Raw genomic sequence first — 17,915 nt, 5'->3', positions numbered from 1 at the left:
TTAAAGAGTGTCCCTATGTGGGCTGAGAATTCTTCATGCAAGCCGTGAACTCCTGAGGTGTCAGGCACCGTGTTTCATCTGTCTTTCCATCCCTGATGACTGGAATGGTAGATACTCAAGACATATTTATTGAATTAATAGTTTCTTCTTGTTCCTTTTATCACTTTTATCTGCTTTTATGCTTTTACTGTTTCTTAGTGGTTTGCAACATTTTAATTTTTTTTTTATTTTATTTTATTTTATTTTATTTATTTATTTTTTTTTAAAGATTTTTATTTATTTATTTGACAGAGATAGAGACAGCCAGCGAGAGAGGGAACACAAGCAGGGGGAGTGGGAGAGGAAGAAGCAGGCTCATAGCAGAGGAGCCTGATGTGGGGCTCGATCCCAGAATGTCGGGATCACGCCCTGAGCCGAAGGCAGACGCTTAACCGCTGTGCCACCCAGGCGCCCCTGCAACATTTTTAAAACTTGAAATAGACATATTCATTTTCATTCTTTGAGTTGGAAATAAAGAATTTCATCAGCCTTTTAAGTATGGCCGTCTTCTACGTTTATTTAGTCTCAGGTTGTTAGTTAGTCTTAATAAGTCAGGTAGAAAGTAGTGATTCACACATCAAGCATCTACATTCGGGATGTTATTCCTTTGGGTCTGAATATAGCATCGTTCTTTCTTTAATGATATTCTTTACTCTGATGAGAAGTGTGCTTTGAATACATCTAAACTATTCTGTTTCTCTGTGAAACATGTCCCTGGGCTCATCTTCCAGTCAAGTCAGTCCATCTCTAAATTTGTTGAATGTATTCTTTTAACAGTTGTGCTTCCAGTTGGGTTATTCTTGGTACTCTCTGTGTTTCACTGAGAGGATAAGCAATTTTATATCATCTTCCAAGTCCTTCTGGTGTTATTGTTGTGTTCCTGTTTTCATTCTTTAGTTTTTATGATAGCTGATTTTATTCTTTAATTCTTTTTTCCCTTCTGTGTAATAGAACAGCATGAGGGTAAATTCATGACTTAGATGCATTATCTTTTTTGCTGGGGAGCTAATTTGCTTTATTAGTCATATGTTTTCGGTATTGGGGGAATTTTTCACTGGAGTAGGTGGTGGTAAATCAAGTATTTGGCTATGGGCCAAAATTAGGAATTATATATATATATGTATCTCAACCAATGACAGCTTCATAATTCTGAGGTTGGGTGATTTGTGCTTATGTAATTTCTTGAACTTTCTTTCGGTTGAAGTATTTCCTTATTTTTTCTCTCAGTAGCTAAACATACAACTTACACTTTATAAAAATATCTTGTTTGACAACTGAGTGATTTCTGGTTTTGTCGACCAGTTTCTGTTCCATTGGGTTAGCTCTTAGTTCTCTGTCCTTTTTATCATCTTTTAGCATTTTTATCTTCTCAATTTTTCTTCAGCATTTTGGGGGCACTTCCTAAATTTAGTCATCATTTAATTTTTTGCCATGCCACATAGCTTTTTCTGCCCTCAGAGCACATCGGTTTAATTTTCTGTATAAACCATCACCAGTGGTTTTTACTGTAGTTTTTTCTTTTATCTTTTGGTGCATCCAACTTTCTACTTTGTCTCGTTAACCTGAAAATAAAGAGCCACAGTGAGAGCCAAACAATTATTTATTCGGGCTTAAAGAATTGCAATTTGGGGAATACAGATTCAGCTAAAAATGCAAATAGTATCCTGCTTCTTGGGGGGAAGATAAGGGGTTTTTATAAGAAAAAAGAAGGGGGGGTCAGGTACATGAGTTAAGAGAAAAAAAGGCTAAACTCTTAGTTACACAGATTAGTTAGTTTACTACAGATTCTGTCCTCAGAAAGTCCATAACCTGTGGACTTGGGGGCAGGATATTTGTTCTCCTGATTTCTCAAGCAGTTGCTTAAAGCATTTGCTGTTTTGCCTAGTCCAAAGGTTTTGGTCTGGTATGAACAGAAACGGATAAGGCAGTTTCCCTGCAGTGGTTGCTTGGCTCCCTTTTATTTTTATTTTTTATTTATTTGACAGAGAGAGGGAACACAAGCAGGGGGAGTGGGAGGGGAAGAAGCAGGCTCCCAGTGGAGGAGCCCGATGCGGGGCTCCTTCCCAGGACCCTGGGACCATGCCCTGAGCCGCAGGCGGATGCTTAAAGACTGAGCCACCCAGGCGCGCCTGCTTGGCTCCCTTTTAAAAGGGCTCCATTCATGTCAAATTTTCACACCCTTCTTCACAAACTGCCCTCAGTTACAATGTAGTGCAGTATTTTTAATTAAAACCCACCTCTGAACTTTGAGAGAGCAAGGGGAAAAAACCCAAAGCACAGCAGTTATCACATGGTCTCACTTTGTCTTCCTTGTTTAGACTTGGAGTTACTTTGGTATTTTTAAGAACCTTCCTCAGTGGCACACTTTTCCTCACATACAGCCTTTGAACCATTGGTGGTGGGTGTGTTTTTTGTTATTTTTGGTTCTTTAGCATAGACCTGGGGATGTTTTAGCAGGAACAGAAAGGAATCTGCTCTTAAGCCTTGCTGCTGTCTCACAAGTGGAGCCTCTTAGCCACCGCCAAAGAGTTTAGGCAGATCTCAAGTTGGATATGATAAAAAATAAAGTTGAATATAAGATGACTTCTTTTTTTTTTTTTTAAGATTTTATTTATTTATTTGACAGCGAGAGAGACAGCCAGTGAGAGAGGGAACACAGCAGGGGGAGTGGGAGAGGAACAAGCAGGCTCCCAGCGGAGGAGCCTGATGCAGGGCTCGATCCCAGGACCCTGGGATCACGCCCTGAGCCGAAGGCAGACGCTTAACGACTGAGCCACCCAGGTGCCCCCCCCCTTTTAATTTAACCTATCTGCTGAAAATCTTGCCTTTTGGCATATGTATAGTATTTTCTTTTTGAGAGACTGAGATCTGACTTGAGAATGAGATCTAACTTTGTTAAAACCAAAAATTAGATTTTAATATTGAGGATTATTCATCTGTGTATAAAATGTTTTTAGATTTTTTTCTTAGGCATTTTATATTGATTTATTCTTGGTCACTTACACAAAATGTCTGTGTTTTAATAATTAAATGTGTGATAGATGTTAAAATAGCTTTTGGAGATAATTAAATGTGTGATACATGTTTTGGAAAAGTTTGGTGTGCTACAAAATGCTGCTAATGAGACGTATATCATTTGCTGCTGTCATTTAGCAACCTCTAGCACCTCAAGAAATAGAAGAAATTTGCTTGAAATGTGTACCAACAATGGGTTTTATTATAATTGCTGTTTTTTTTTTTTTAAATACTGTCTTTAAAGTTTTGTTGTTGTTGTTCTTTTTCCATTTGTTTTTGTCCAGATGACTGAAAATAATTTTTGGTTGAAGAAGATAGAAATTAGTGTTTCAGAAGCAGAAAAGCGAACTGGAAGAAATGCCATGAACATGCAAGAAACATATACTGCTTACCTCATTGAAACAAGGTGGGTGATGAGAATTAGGTAGAAAAAGCTTTGTCTGGTAGTTGTTGATGCAACTTATGTTGCTTAATGGAATTGTTTACAGGTCATTGTCTTTTTAGGTATTGGGTTTTTGTTTGTTTTGTTTTTTTAGAGAGAGAGAGAGAGAGCGCGCACGCGTGGGCACACATAAATGGGGAGGGGCAGAGGGAGAAGGAAGAGAGAATCCCTGACGCAGGGCTCTGTCTCAACTCTGAGATCATGACCTGAGCTGAAATCAAGAGGCAGATGCCCAACCGACTGTGCCACCCAGGCAACCCTGGTGTTTGTTTGTTTGGTTTTTTTACTTTTTAACAGATAAACAGGTGTCTTTTTCTATAGTACTCTTGGTAGCTATAGTTTAATGCACTTGTGTTGGAAGTAGAAAGTTAGTGGAATACTTTTGGGATCTGAAATGTTACTTGACACATGCTTTGGTGGAGATTTTGGCATTAGGTATAATAATCCCTGTGTGATTTTGGGAAAGGAGATCAGGTTCCCAGGTGTGTATGAAGTGGACTTAGGAAGGTAAGATGGTTAGCAGAGAAGTATAGGAGGAGAGAATGAGTCTAAATCCTGTCTTTCTCAGGAAAGGATTGAGACTAAAAGTTTAGACTGGGATAAAATTGAGAAGAGTAAATCGTGGAGTAAGACATTAAAACTCACCAAAAAAATTGTCTTTTACCTCATAAGGAAAAAGTTAAAGGAATTAGACTGTTTTGTCTAGAGAAAGGCAAGGCAAGACTGTATTTCCCAGTTACAAACAGTTTATATAAAGGCTATATACCAACTAGTTCTTTTCTCTCTGCGAGACTGAGCAGAAATGCTTTGAGTTAAAATAAAGACGTGAGTTTTTTTGATAGCCAGTAAAATAAAATAATAGAACTACCAGATCTAGTTGGTAGTTATAACCATATTTTAATGTGAATACATTTTTAAGGAAAAAAAATTTTAAACCCTGCGTTTTCATAGGTTTACCAGAAGTCACTGAGCTTGTCTTAAGGCTGCACCCTGTGACTTTTCAAGTCTTTCTCCGGGTCTGTGTTTCTACCAAAAATAAAAGTTAAGGTCTTGGAAAATGTTTAATTATAGTCACTTCTGAAAGCTCTCTTTGTAAGTATAGTTTTCCTTCTTCCACCAAAAAGGAAAAAAAAAAGGGAGAAAATTTATGTACAATAGAATCTTTAGGAACAGAAAGAGGTAAGTAAGGTTGGTCTTTTTAAAATTAGCTCGTTTGGGTTTTTTGTATTTGTTTTGTTTTTTAAGTTTTAATTCCAATTAGTTAATATACGGTGTTGTATTTGTTTAGGTGTGCAATGTAGTAATTCAGCAGTTCCATATGTCACCTCGTGCTCATCAGGACAAGTGCACTCCTTAATCACCTGTTTAATCCATACCTCCACCAAAATTAGGTCATTTTGTGACATACGTGTCTACATATGTGTATCACAGAGATTTTTAAAAAAATTTATTTATTTATTTATTTATATTTATTTTCTTAAGTAGGCTCTTCACCCAGCACGGGGCTTTACTCACAACCCTGAGATCAAGAGTCACATGCTCTGCTGACTGAGTCAGCCAGACACCCTCACAGAGATTTTTAAAGTGATTAAAAAAATATGGTCCCATTAGAGGGTTTTGTTTCTGTTTTTTTTTTTAAGTTAAATTAGCTACTTAAAAAAAAATCATACTTTAGAAATTACTGTTAACTTTAGCTTTCTAAGTAAATTATTTTTTCGTGTGTTTTTTTTAACTATGAGGTATAATTGACATACAACATCATTATAGTTTCAGATACATAACATTACCTTGTAATATTTCTACCGATTGTAAAGTGATCACAAGTCTAATTAACCAACATCTGTCACCATACAGTTATAAATATTTTTTCTTAGAATGAGAACTTCTAAGATTTACTCTCTTAGCGACTTTCAAATATGCAGTCGAGTATTATTAATTATAGTCACTGTGCTGCAAGATCTTAAATATAAAACTAAAAAGGATATTTTTATTTTTAATATGTATTTTATCACTCAAATGAGCAATGAAATTAGCTGTTGATTACTTTACTGCTGGAAGAGAATCTTGGTTTGAATAATCTAATTTATAGTTGTTTACTTTTGACTTTGAACTGAATAGAGCATCATAATTTATAACTGAGAGTTAGGAGTGACCATACTTGAGTAATGTAGCTATACTCTGAATAAATATTTAAGTGGATCATCAGTAAATGTGTGGTACACAAAATGATTATCGGGTTGACTTTCACAATTGTATTTCATTATTTTTTTAGAAGTCTTCATTTATTTATTTGAGAGAGAGAGTATAAGCAGGGGGAGGGGCTGAAGGTGAGGGAGAAGCACACTCCCCACTGAGCAGGGAGCCTGAAATAGGGTTAACCAACTGAGCCACCCAGGTGCCCCCACAATTATATTTCATTACAAATGTATATTTATTTATCTTCCACAGTATTTTTCATGGAATTAAAAATTAAGACAATGATTCTTAAACTTTAAAGTCATAGGAATCACTTGAGAAATTTGTTAAGCTGCAGGTTTTTTGTTTCGTTTTGTTTTTTGAAGGGAAAGTCTTGGAGGACTTGGGCAAAGGAATGATATGCTCTGACATATTTTTTTTTAAGTCAGAGGTTTTTAAAGATTTTTATTTATGCATTTGAGAGAGAGAAAGAGCAAGAGATTGGGGGTTGGGGGAGAGGCAGAGGGAGAAGCAGACTCCCCAATGAGCAGGGACCCCTCCCCACCATGGGGCTCAGTCAGGGGACCCTGGGATCATGACCCGAGCCAAAAGCAGACACTTAACGACTGAGCCACCCAGGTGCCCCAAGTCGCTGGTTTTTAATTTCTCCAGAGATTTTTGGGTTTTTGTTCATAGAATATAAATCCTTTTAAAGTAGATAAGAATATGCATCTTTTAGAATAGGTAAGAATGCTTTGATGATTTGGGAGCAGTATGATGTCATTACTTAAGTGTTCTGATTTGTAAAATGGGGCTAATGATATAGTCTATTGTGAGCATTAAATGTTGCATGTAAAACTGGTTATATGCTATTAAATATTTGTTGAATGATTGGATAAATGTGTTAATTGTAGGGTCCAGTGTAAGTCTCCTTAAGTGTTTAGTCAGTCTCCAATGGCTAGACTTTGCCTTAAGTGGCCTTTAAAAAAAAACAAACAACTTACACAGGTCTTCTAACAGCCTTGTAGGTGTACTTCTTATAGGCTATATTAATCTACATTAATCTGCTTATTAGCAAGATGTGGGATTTGTTGGTAATGATTTTGAATAATTTGAAACTTGATATTAACCCAAATCTTTTTTGAGCTAAAGTTTGAGAATTGGACTTGGAATAGTATTGGTCATAGCTAATGTTTGGGTTAACTCTTAAAATGAATTATGATTTGATAATTTATGTTTTTGCCGTGGGAGCCATTTGTACAGTTTGAATTTCATGTTTTGTTTCTTTTTTACTGATATGCAATGAGTAAATTTAGTGGCAAACCTAATACATAAATGATAAAAACACTGAACATCTATTGTGCTGAGCATGGCATGATATATATACTTTCTTAAGACTACTTTATTCCAAGACTGATGTAGCTTCTGTGCTTTTATGCCCTAGTATACAAATGCACATTGTGGTGATATGTGCATTTCTTGCACAATGTGCATTTCTTGGAGGGCCTGAAAGTTACTGTCAAGCAACCAGTTACAAAGTAGGAAGGTCCCGATAATGTTTAGAAGACTGATGCCTTCTAACAATGATTATGCTAGCAGAAATCTTGAGTAGTCAAAATAACTTCAAATATCCTTGGTGTGATTTTACCCAAACTTTCCCCCAACTCTAAGTTGAACTTTTATATGACATTGCCTGCAGCTCTTTATGTTAAAGATAAGACTAGAAATGAATTTTTACATTTTTTTCCCCTGCCCTTTCAGAGTTAACATTTTGCCTTTGAGGATATTTCCTGGTACGTGAATGCATCTGATTCCTTTTTAACTTTGAATCCAGATCTTTGCAGTTTCTTGGTCTTTGGCATGAATGTTGTCTCATTGTGGCAGAGTGTAGTTAAAAATACTTCTCATTTAATGAAACAGTAGCTAAGTCAGCTTTTACTGTATTGTAAAATCAATTATTATACATTAACTGAATTATTATAAATTGAGGCTTTTAGAATGTGCCCAAAATGATTATTTCTCTGGAGTTCAAGTAGGTTTTCTGTAACAGAAGGAAAAGTGGTTAGGAGTGAGGACTTTGGAATCAGATAGGTTTGAGTGCCTTACCCAGAGATCTTTGTGATTGTAGGAAGGGTAGCTGCTTTCTCATCTGTAAAATGGGGACAATAATCCTTGCTTCACAGGGTGGTAATGAGGATTAAAAAAGATAATAAATACACGAAAAGTCCTTTACTGAGTGCCTGGTTCATAAGCATTTAGTAAATGCTTATGGAGGGTGTGTGCATGTATTTTTATTTTTAAAAAAGTGATCTCTATTACTTATTCTGTTCCTTTTTAGGTCAGTTGAACATACGGATGGTCAGAGTGTTCTAACAGACTCACTATGGAGGCGGTATAGTGAATTTGAACTGTTGAGAAACTACCTTTTAGTTTACTATCCACATATTGTTGTGCCACCTCTACCAGAAAAAAGGGTAAGAAATGAAACAGCAGTGTAGTTGAGAAGTACGGAGCGTTGAGACTGTTCTTCATGATTGTTTTGTTTACCTAGGCAGAATTTGTTTGGCATAAACTCTCTGCTGACAACATGGACCCGGATTTTGTGGAAAGACGACGGATTGGCTTAGAAAACTTTCTCTTGAGAGTTGCCTCACATCCCATCCTTTGTAGAGACAAAATCTTCTATTTGTTTTTAACACAGGTATTTTTCTTTTATTTATTGGTCTTTAAAAAAATTCATTTGACTTTTTTTTTCTTTTTAAACTGTAGAATGCTTATGCTTAAGTATCTCTTTGCAGCAGCTTTGTTAGTAAATATGCATTTAATCATGTTTTTCAGTTTGTTTTTATTTTTAAAATTATAGGGTTAACATCATTCAGCTAATGTTTTTATACTTAAAGATACTAAAGACAGTACCTTCTGGCATCATTTAAATGATATCAAAGTTAGTCTTTAGTTTTTTGAAGCCCAGATCTATAAAATCTTGGGTCTGTCTTTTGGTAATCTTGGAATCTGGATTTTATGCTTAATTATGAAATGAATTCTTTTTTTTTTAACCTTTCTCCCATCTTCCCTGAAAAAATAACAGAATTAAAGATAATTAACTTATTTAATTTGTGGTGTTCCTTATAGGTGGTTTTATTTTGTAATGATTTCTAAAATTAACTTTAATTTTTAGGAAGGTAACTGGAAGGAGACCGTGAATGAAACTGGGTTTCAACTGAAGGTAAGAATATTTGTATGAAATAATTTGACAGGTTCCTTTACAATTCCTAGCACAGTCCCACGCACTTAGTGGATACTTGGTATTTATTCAGTGAGTAAATCGAATGTTGGAAATAGACTTTGCTTCTAATATCATTGGTAAGGTTTTCAAAGCAACACTGTGAATTCACTTTGGATTTGCATAATTTTAGTTACTAGTGAGACTGTAGTGGGCATATTTATGAATTTCATTCTCTAGGGAAAGAACATTTTGAAGCAGTGATCTAGGCACAAGCTGTAGTTTTTTCCTGCAGTAGGCTCATATACTTTGTGTCTTTTTTTTTTTTTTTACCCTCTCTGCCTTTACCACTGCCACTCACATTCTTGCCCACATACTTGCTCATTTTTTATCATATATGAAGAACACTTCTGAAGAATTGAGCTTGACTTTCCCAATCATAGCAGACGAAAAGATGAGCCATAGTCATGCTTTTTCTGTCTACTGGGGCATGGTGGTCAGCTTTGAGTGGGCATACGAGTCATTTTCAATTAGTGTCTTTTAGTGATAAAGCTTTTCAAATTTAGTCATTATAATCTGTGTTTGGGGATGAAATTGTTATCTAAAAATTGAAAAGCATGGTATGGTGTAATGGCCACCCTAACACCTATTTGCTCTCCCTTTTGGCCCCAAAAGTAATGTAAACACAGGTTGTTGGCAGATTTTTGAAAGTTTTCATCTCTTGTGTGAACTTAGAACAGGTAAGTAGAAAAATGTAATGTAAATTGAGAGGATATATGAACTGATGAACAATTCATATGATAATTCAGTAAGAAAAATTCAATGGGTCTAGGCAACAAGAACAAAATGTCTTTACAGTAGTTTTGAAAACACCCCCTAGAGATTTATGTATTAGCACATAGGTATTTGAAATTTAGCACAAAAAAACTAGGAAGAAAAATTTGTTTCTGCATGGAAAATAGTCAAGTATCTAATTCTGTCATAAGCTGATTCTAATATATAAAACTTTTATTGACAGGTTGCATGAAAAAATTAGAATTTTTTTGGTTATAATTCATTGTTTTATGGCACTCAGAATATTGGAATTTTAATTTAGAGTTGGATTTGTAATAACTCAAAACTTTAAAAAATGTTTTTATTTTGATAGGTTTTCTGAGAAATAGTCTAAGGTATTAGGAGCTAATATTAAGGAAAAGAGAAAAGTAAAACAATTGTTTTGGTAACTTCTCTTAAATAGTCATAGATTTAGTCATTAGTTTAGTAACTAGTTAACAGTTTTTTGTCCTTGAACCTAGTGTTTGGCCATGACTTTGGTGACCTTGAGAAAGTGCTTGAGTTCTTCATCTATATAGACTATGCTGTTTACTGAGTGCATTGAATCTTGTGCATAGGTGCTATTTAAGAGTTAACATGTTTCATATTTGGGTTGCCTTATGGTAGAGCCTCAGTTTCACTTTTCTACGGTCTTTGAAAGGTAATACTTAATGCACAATATTAATAATTTGAAAAGTCAGACTTTTAATGAAATAGAACAGAAATAAGACGTATGAAGAGACTTTGGAAATCCTTGTGTCCTGGTGTATTCCTTATTTTGTTGTGGTTGGTTCTTGTTTTAAGTCCTTTCATCAGTGAAATGGAATCTTTTTTAGACCACCTCACACATATGTACACACATGCATGCATGTATGTAAGGTTCATGTACATAACACGTTACCATCCCATATTACCTCTCTTTTTGGTTACAAATTGTATGTAAAAATGGTTGGTAAAGGAAGTATTGGAAACTATTCCTGTGAAAATGAGATTGTTCTGAATCAGGCCAAATATTTTTATTTTATAAGAATATTTGATGTTGAGGGGTGCTTGGGTGGCTCAGTCAGTTAAGTGTCTGATTCTAGATCTCAGCTCAGGTCTTCACCTTGGGGTTGTAGGTTCAGGCCCCACTTTGGGCTCTGTGCTGGCCGTGGAGCCTACTTCAGAAAAAGAATATTTGACTTTGGCCCTTGGCTTTTGGATTGTCACCCTCAAATTGAAATGTCAGCTAACTTTAATTTTCCTTTTTTTTTTTTTTTAAGATTTTATTTATTTGTGAGAGAGCGAGCAGGGAAGGATCAGAGGGAGAAGGAGAAGCAGACTCCCCGCGAACAGGAAGCCTGACATGGGGCTTAACCCCAGGATCCTGAGACCATGACCTGAGCCAAAGGCAGACGCCTAACTGACTGAGCCACCCAGGCGCCCCCGATTTTCCTTTTTTCAAACATTTTGTTTAATTTAATATATAGTTTTGGCCTACTAGATTAATATTTTCTTAAATCTTTTTAGAGTAATTACTATACCCAGCAAGATAATTATACAAATCTGGTTTCTTTTTAAAGATTTTACTTATTTATTTATTTGAGAGAGAGAGAGAGTAAGAGTGGGGCAAAGGGAGAGGGAGAGAATCGAATCTCAAGCAGACTCCATGCTGAGTGTGGAGCCTGATGTGAGGCTTAATCTCAAGACCCTGAGGTCATGACCTGAGTCAAAACCAAGAGTCCTACACTTAACTGAATGAGCTACCCAGGCACCCCAAAAATCTAGTTTGTTTTTTATCAGTGCTCCACTTAATATAAACATGAGCAACAACTCTTTTCGTCACTGCTTTATATTGGCGTTTTTTGTCTTGAATATTTATATAAATATTCAATTGTTAACTAATTTAGTGAAAGGAGAGCAAAGAGTTTAGAGTAATGAACATATAAACTAGTTACTCTAGTATAAAGTACTTTTGTTTTAACTCTTGTTAACTCAGTAAGTTACTGACATAAAAGTGTCATCCATATACCCAAACCTTAAATGAATCTACGTTGACTCAGAAGAATCCAGAACTCTGTTTGTTGCTTTGGAGTAGAGACTGCTGATGTCCCCAGTCTGGACTTTTAAAATCTCTGCTAATCTGTGTATTCCACAGAAATGCGAAGAGAGCCATTGTGGTGATTCCAAATGCCAGATGCCTAGAGAGTATCAGATGCTCTTATGGGTACTGTGGAAATAGTAGTGGACGAGCTGAAAACCTTCATAAACTCCCATGTTCTTATGGATCTTATATTTTAGTAGTTGGAGACATTAACATTTAAATAAGATACTTTAAAATAGTTATAAGTCATCTTTGTTAAAGAGTATGATAGCAGATATTTTTTTCAGAGATTATTTTGAGATAGGTGACCATAAAACTTACTGTCCAAATGGGGACACTTTCAAGAGTAGAAAGGGGCACTGAATAATGAGTCTAGGACAACATGCATAAACCGGGACTGTCCTGGATAAATTGGGTCACATGGTTGAAGAGATAACGTTAGAGCTGAGACAGGAATAGGAAACCTGCAGTGGAGTCAGGCTGGGAATCAGGCTGGGAGCCAGGGAAGAAGAACGTTCGAGAGAGGCCCAAGCTGGGTGGTGGTTTACTAGGCAACATTTGGGGGAAGAAAAGAATCAGAAAGTGAAGTAACCAAGGGAGGCAAGATCCAGGACAAGGAAGGTAAAATATGGAATAGGAACCAGGAGAGAGGAGGAAGTGGGAAGTAGGGAGAACATGGGAAGTAAGGTAGTAAGTTGGGGCTAGAGAATAGTTGGGGTTATTTTTCATTCAGCATGTTTGTCCTCTGCCAGGCTTCGTGAGGCACCGGGCTACAGCAGTGAGCAAAGAACTTGAAGGTTTTGCTGGGGCTGCTATTTTGCAGCTCCCAGGGGCACCTGCACATTGTGCTTTTGATGGCTTGTATATTCTAGTGGGCAGCTCAGAGACAAGTGAGCAACTACTGATTTCAAGTCATGCTGTTTCAAACGAGGTAAAAGAAGGTGGTACGAAACAGTGATGGGTCAGGGGGCTTCTTAAGATATTTAATGGGGAATCTGACAGAGGGTTGGTAAACTGTCAGGTTTGGAATAGTCCAGGTGCTTTTTTCAAGATCTGGCTTTGGGGACATTTTAGGCAACTTTTCTGTTTATGGAGTCTTGTGAAATGGTGAGCATATTGAGTTGGGTGTTCTGATGAACCTGAGCTGGCAGAGTACTGGGTAAGCAGAGGTCAGGGTGGTGACGTTTAACAGTGTATAACTTCTAAATTGGTAAATTGTCGATAAGAAGTAAAAAATAAATTGGCATTGTTAAGAATTTGAGATGCCAGAAAAGGTACAAATGAAAATATCCTTCTTTCCTCATAGTTTTTATGTAATTTCATCCTCAAAGAATCGCATTTGTATGTGATTATAGAGTCTTTAACACTTCGGTGTTTGGTTATTTTAATTAATTAAAATATGTTCTTTTAATTAATTAAAAAGAATATGAGTGAGTAATATATGCCTTAAATTCATAGGTGTGTTTATATGTAAGGACTTTCACATGGACTAGCTTGTTTGCCCCTGAGAAGTGAGAAAGGTCAAGAATTGGTGAAATACTGATTTTAGAAATAAGAGGATCCCCAGAAATCAGTGATAAATTAAGTTTCTGTGGATATTCTTGATAGCTTTTTTAATTTCTTGTGATGTGAAGTTCTAAGAGGCTGTTTGTGGAGTAACATATTTGTTGCATTTGTTTTTATTTTCTTAGCCAAGTAATCTGGGGAGCCCTAGGATTGTTTTGTCTTATTTGTTTTATTAATTTGGGAGTATATGTAATTATGGGTTGGAAATTGTGGAGTAATGGAAAATTTTCAAGCTGATTATGAGTTTCAAACTACATTATAAAATTAATTCCTGATTGAGCCACCTTTTATGAACTCTGTAGTTTCTGTGCCTGGTCAGAAAAGTGATTCAGTGTTTTTTCTTTTCTTTTTTTGGGGGGGGGAGAACTTAGGATACAATTTGGATATATTAAGTATAAATTTTATAGAATGCATTTATTGTTTAGTTTTGATCCCTCTGTTCCTTCTTTGAGAGCAATTATTTAGAATAAGTAAAACAGTTAAAAAGTTAAAAAAAAAGATGGTTAAAAAGTTGTGTTGTGTTGTAACATTTTCTGTCAGCTAGATAGAAACTAATTTGATGACATCTTGTTTTACTGTGTACAGTATTTACTACGGGTATTTCTGTATTTCTCTTTTAAAATACTGATTGTGACAGTGAAAAAAACCAGTGTATGTTTGGTTTGGATTCTATCTGGGAACTACCTGCAGTAATGCATACGCTTCAGAGCAGTAGTTTTATTTAGTTTATCATTGCTTTTCTTGATACAGGGAAAGGTAAACTACTTTTTTCACATGACCTATTCTGACTTGTCATAATGCAGAGCTATATCTATACCTGTTAGTGTGTTGATGTTTATAATTGTTTTACTTTGGTACCATTGAATGCCATATATTCAGTTTAATTTATTAAAACATTGCTTTTGTAGTGTCTTCAAAATTACTACTAAGCTGTTTTTTTTAGATATGTTTAATGTGTTTGACACAAATGGTATGAAGAAAACTGTACTTGAGCATCTTAATTCTAAAGGGAAAGTAAAACTGTTTGGATTTATACCCTGAAATGTAATTGTATTGAGTGAATAAATTATTTTTTCCAGGCAGACTCCAGGTTAAAAGCGCTTAATGCAACATTCAGAGTGAAAAACCCAGACAAGTAAGGTTTTGTTTAAATAACAGTCACAATGTTGTTTTGAATGGTGCCTATCAATTTATTTAATTTTTCATTTCTGAATGTGTGTACTTTATTTGCTAACTATTTTAAATAGTAATTCATGTTTAGTGAAATCCTCTTACAGTCTAAAACTGGTTTTGAGATTTGGTAACTTAATTGGATTTAAGGTTGCAAGTAACTGAAGTTTTAGAAAATTAAACCACTGCTTTTTCCTAGAAGGATTTATGAAAAGGTTGTTGAAGATACCAGAAAAATAAGAGAAGTAATTTTAATTTCATATGGAATAGTTTATATATGACTTTTCTTGTCAAATATATACAAAGTTCAAGATGAGATTATATATTTTATATATATATATTTAATAATAAGCTACTTTGTATACCAAGAAAACTTGATAGATAAATGCATACTAGTATGATAATTTCATGGAGATGTATTTATATGACAGCTACTTGACTTCATTAATGTCAGTTTGGTGTTTGTGAGACCATTTCTATAATAAAGGAAGCCTGTGCATTCAGTAAAAAATTTCCTTAGGATGGGACCTAGACATTTCTTAATATTTTGCTTTTACTCATTCTCTGAATTGGGTGGATAATTTAGGCTCTTCATTATATGGACCTTTACCTGGCCTCTGATTCAGCTACATTTTTCAGTTAGAAAGGTGCTCAAGCAGATGAGGCTTTTCCATTTTGGGCTGCGAAGCTCATGAGGTGTGTGAGAATTTCTCTAGTTAGGCCTTCAGCATTAATTTCTATGTGGTGCAAATTCTTATCAAATGCCAGGTTTGCATAGTCTGGTAATGTATTATGCCTGACTTTATAAATCATAGCACATTAGCATAATGCCTTTGGTTTTTAATATAAATTTTGAATATAAAATATGAATAAATATTTAAACTTTTGGTAATCAGGAAATTGTGATGTAATCATGGAGGATTTTTTTTAAATAGACTTATTTATTTGTTTAAAAAATATTTATTTGAGAGAGAGTGAGAGCAGGAGTGGGGGGAGGGGCAGAGGACGAGGACAAGGGAGAAGCAGACTCGCCGCTAAGCAGGGAGCCTAATGTGGGGCTCGATCCCAGGACCCTGGGATCATGACCTGCCTCGAAGTCAGATGCTTAACCAACTGAGCCACCCAGGTGCCCCTTAATAGACTTTTTTAGAAGAGTTTTAGTGTAACAGAAGAATTGAATGGATAGCACAGAGGTCCCTTATATATCCTTGGCCCCCACACATGCACTGTCACCCTCACTGTTAACATCCCCCACCAGAATGGTGCATTTGTTACAATTGATGAACCTATGTTAACCACACTGTTACCACTCAAAGACATTATATTAGGTTTCACTCTTGGTGTTGCATGTTGTATGGGTTTTGACAAATTTGTAATGACATGTATTCATCATTATCATATCATACAAAGTATTTTCACTGTCCTGGGGCGCCTGGCTGGCTCAGTCTGTTAGAGCACATAACTCTTAATCTCAGGGTCATGAGTTCAAGCCCCATGTTGGGCGTGGAGCCTGCTTAAAACTTAAAAAAGAAAGAAAAACAAAAATAAACAAAAAACCCCAAAGTATTTCCACTATTCTGAAAATCCTCTGTGGTCTGCCTATTTGTCCCTCCATCCCAGGTCCTGGCAACCAGTGATTTCCATAGTTTTGCCTTTTCTAGAATGTCCTATACAGTATGTAGCCTTCTCAGATTGGCTTTTTTCACTTAGTAATATGCATTTAAGATTCCACTGAGGTTTCATTATGAGGGTTATAATGACATGCATGGTATATAAGAGATGTTCTCTAGGTAAAGAACTAAAATTTTAAGTCGCCCTCCAAAGAAAGCTTTGAGAAACCAGTAAGCTAGCTTTATGACTTTGTTGGACGTACATTCATTTGAGGAGCATGTAGGTGAGACTATTTTTTTAATTAATATTTTAATATTTTGTCAATTGAAGTTTTTCAATTTAATGAAAAATATTTTATCAGTTGAATGTTGTCTTTCCTTTTCTGACCTAATCAGGTTTCTGGACTGTAAAAATTTATTTAATATCCATATTATATATAGAATTTTAAATTTGATATGACCAATAACATAACCAAGGGAGTTTTTTGCTCCTGTTCTTATAAAGTGTGTAATTAATGTGTAATTAGGAATAGAATTTGTTTGCCTTAAGTTCTAGGAAAGAGGATTGTCTATATCATTCATTGTTCTTTTTTTTTAAGTTTTACTATTTATTTATTTATTGTTAAGTAATCTCTACACCAAATATGGGACTCAATCTTGTGACCCCGAGGTCAAGAGTCAGATGCTCCTCTGACTGAGCCAGCCAGGCACCCCTGTATCATTCATTGTTAAAACAGATTCTTCACGTAGAGACTCTCTGTTCTAGCTATGTCGTATATTATATATATTTTACGTACTGGGTCTAGCTGGCCCAATATATAATTATTATTCGTACCATTACTAAAATAGTGTACATCACTAAAATACTTTTATTCTGTCTTTTCTTAAAATGTAGAAAACCAGAAAAATTGTTTTAGAGGGATTGCCAAAATGATACTAGCTTCACACGTTTATGTTTCTTCAAACTGGGGTGCCTGGCTGGCTTAGTCGGAAGAGCATGTGACTCTGGATCTTGTGGTCGTGAGCTTGAGCCCCACTTTCAGTGTAGAGATTACTAAAAAAATAAACTTAAATAAAAGAAGATATATTTCTTCAAACTAGACTGTTAAAGAGCAGTTTGGAGATGGACCTCAAGTCTTCTACTTTTATGTGGCAATATTTAGAAAATACTTGGGCAATGTTTAGGAGGTAGACCAAGAGATTAGTAGAATGAATGGGGCAAAAGAGAGGGACAGAAAATACAGATGGCACCCAGGTTTCATTCTTTAGAATGCTCAGGAATACAGGGAAGAGAGATTTGGGAGGGATAGGGGAAGGTAAGTTGAGCTTCGGGTATGTAAGCAAGTAGAAATGTCTGCTAGTCGGCTCTATAGATCTGGTGTTTAGGAGAGATATTTGGGTAGAAGGTAGAAATTTGGAATTCAGTAGCGTGTACATTACAATTGTGAAGCTTTGTAAATGATAAGTCACAGAAAGTATGTAGATTGAAAGATTGATTATAAAGATGGCTGAGGACCCAGGATTGGACCCCAAGGAGTGCCAACACTTTGAGGGTGTTTTCCAAAGTGTAATCTGGAGATTAGTAGCATCTGAATCCTGTGGGTTGGGCTTGTGAAACCTTCAGCTTCCTGAGTCTCCCTAGGGCCTCTGTGTACAGTTTTGCTTGTTCACACCCCTCTCCTACTGAGAGGCTCTTGGTAGTGTTTCTAGCAAACACTTTAGGGGTTCTTTGTGCGCTAAAGTTGGAGGTGTAACAGGTGGGGGAAGGAAATGTGTACT

General features: G+C 35.8%; 1 protein-coding gene across 1 annotated transcript in view; it reads left to right on the top strand.

The window, feature by feature from the left end:
* Window positions 1-17,915, top strand: part of SNX4 (sorting nexin 4) — a 63,674-nt gene that overhangs the window by 8,533 nt on the left and 37,226 nt on the right. The window contains exons 2-6 of the mRNA XM_034659852.1: window positions 3,339-3,460; window positions 8,010-8,145; window positions 8,223-8,372; window positions 8,850-8,897; window positions 14,436-14,491. Coding sequence (XP_034515743.1) covers window positions 3,339-3,460; window positions 8,010-8,145; window positions 8,223-8,372; window positions 8,850-8,897; window positions 14,436-14,491 — 512 coding nt within the window. The remainder of the gene's footprint in view (window positions 1-3,338; window positions 3,461-8,009; window positions 8,146-8,222; window positions 8,373-8,849; window positions 8,898-14,435; window positions 14,492-17,915) is intronic.

The sequence above is a fragment of the Ailuropoda melanoleuca genome, chromosome 1 (assembly GCF_002007445.2).
Source record: "Ailuropoda melanoleuca isolate Jingjing chromosome 1, ASM200744v2, whole genome shotgun sequence".
Classification (NCBI taxonomy): Eukaryota; Metazoa; Chordata; class Mammalia; order Carnivora; family Ursidae; genus Ailuropoda; species Ailuropoda melanoleuca.
The sequence above is the reverse complement of the archived record's forward strand: the minus strand, read 5'-3'. Positions and strand labels throughout refer to the sequence as shown.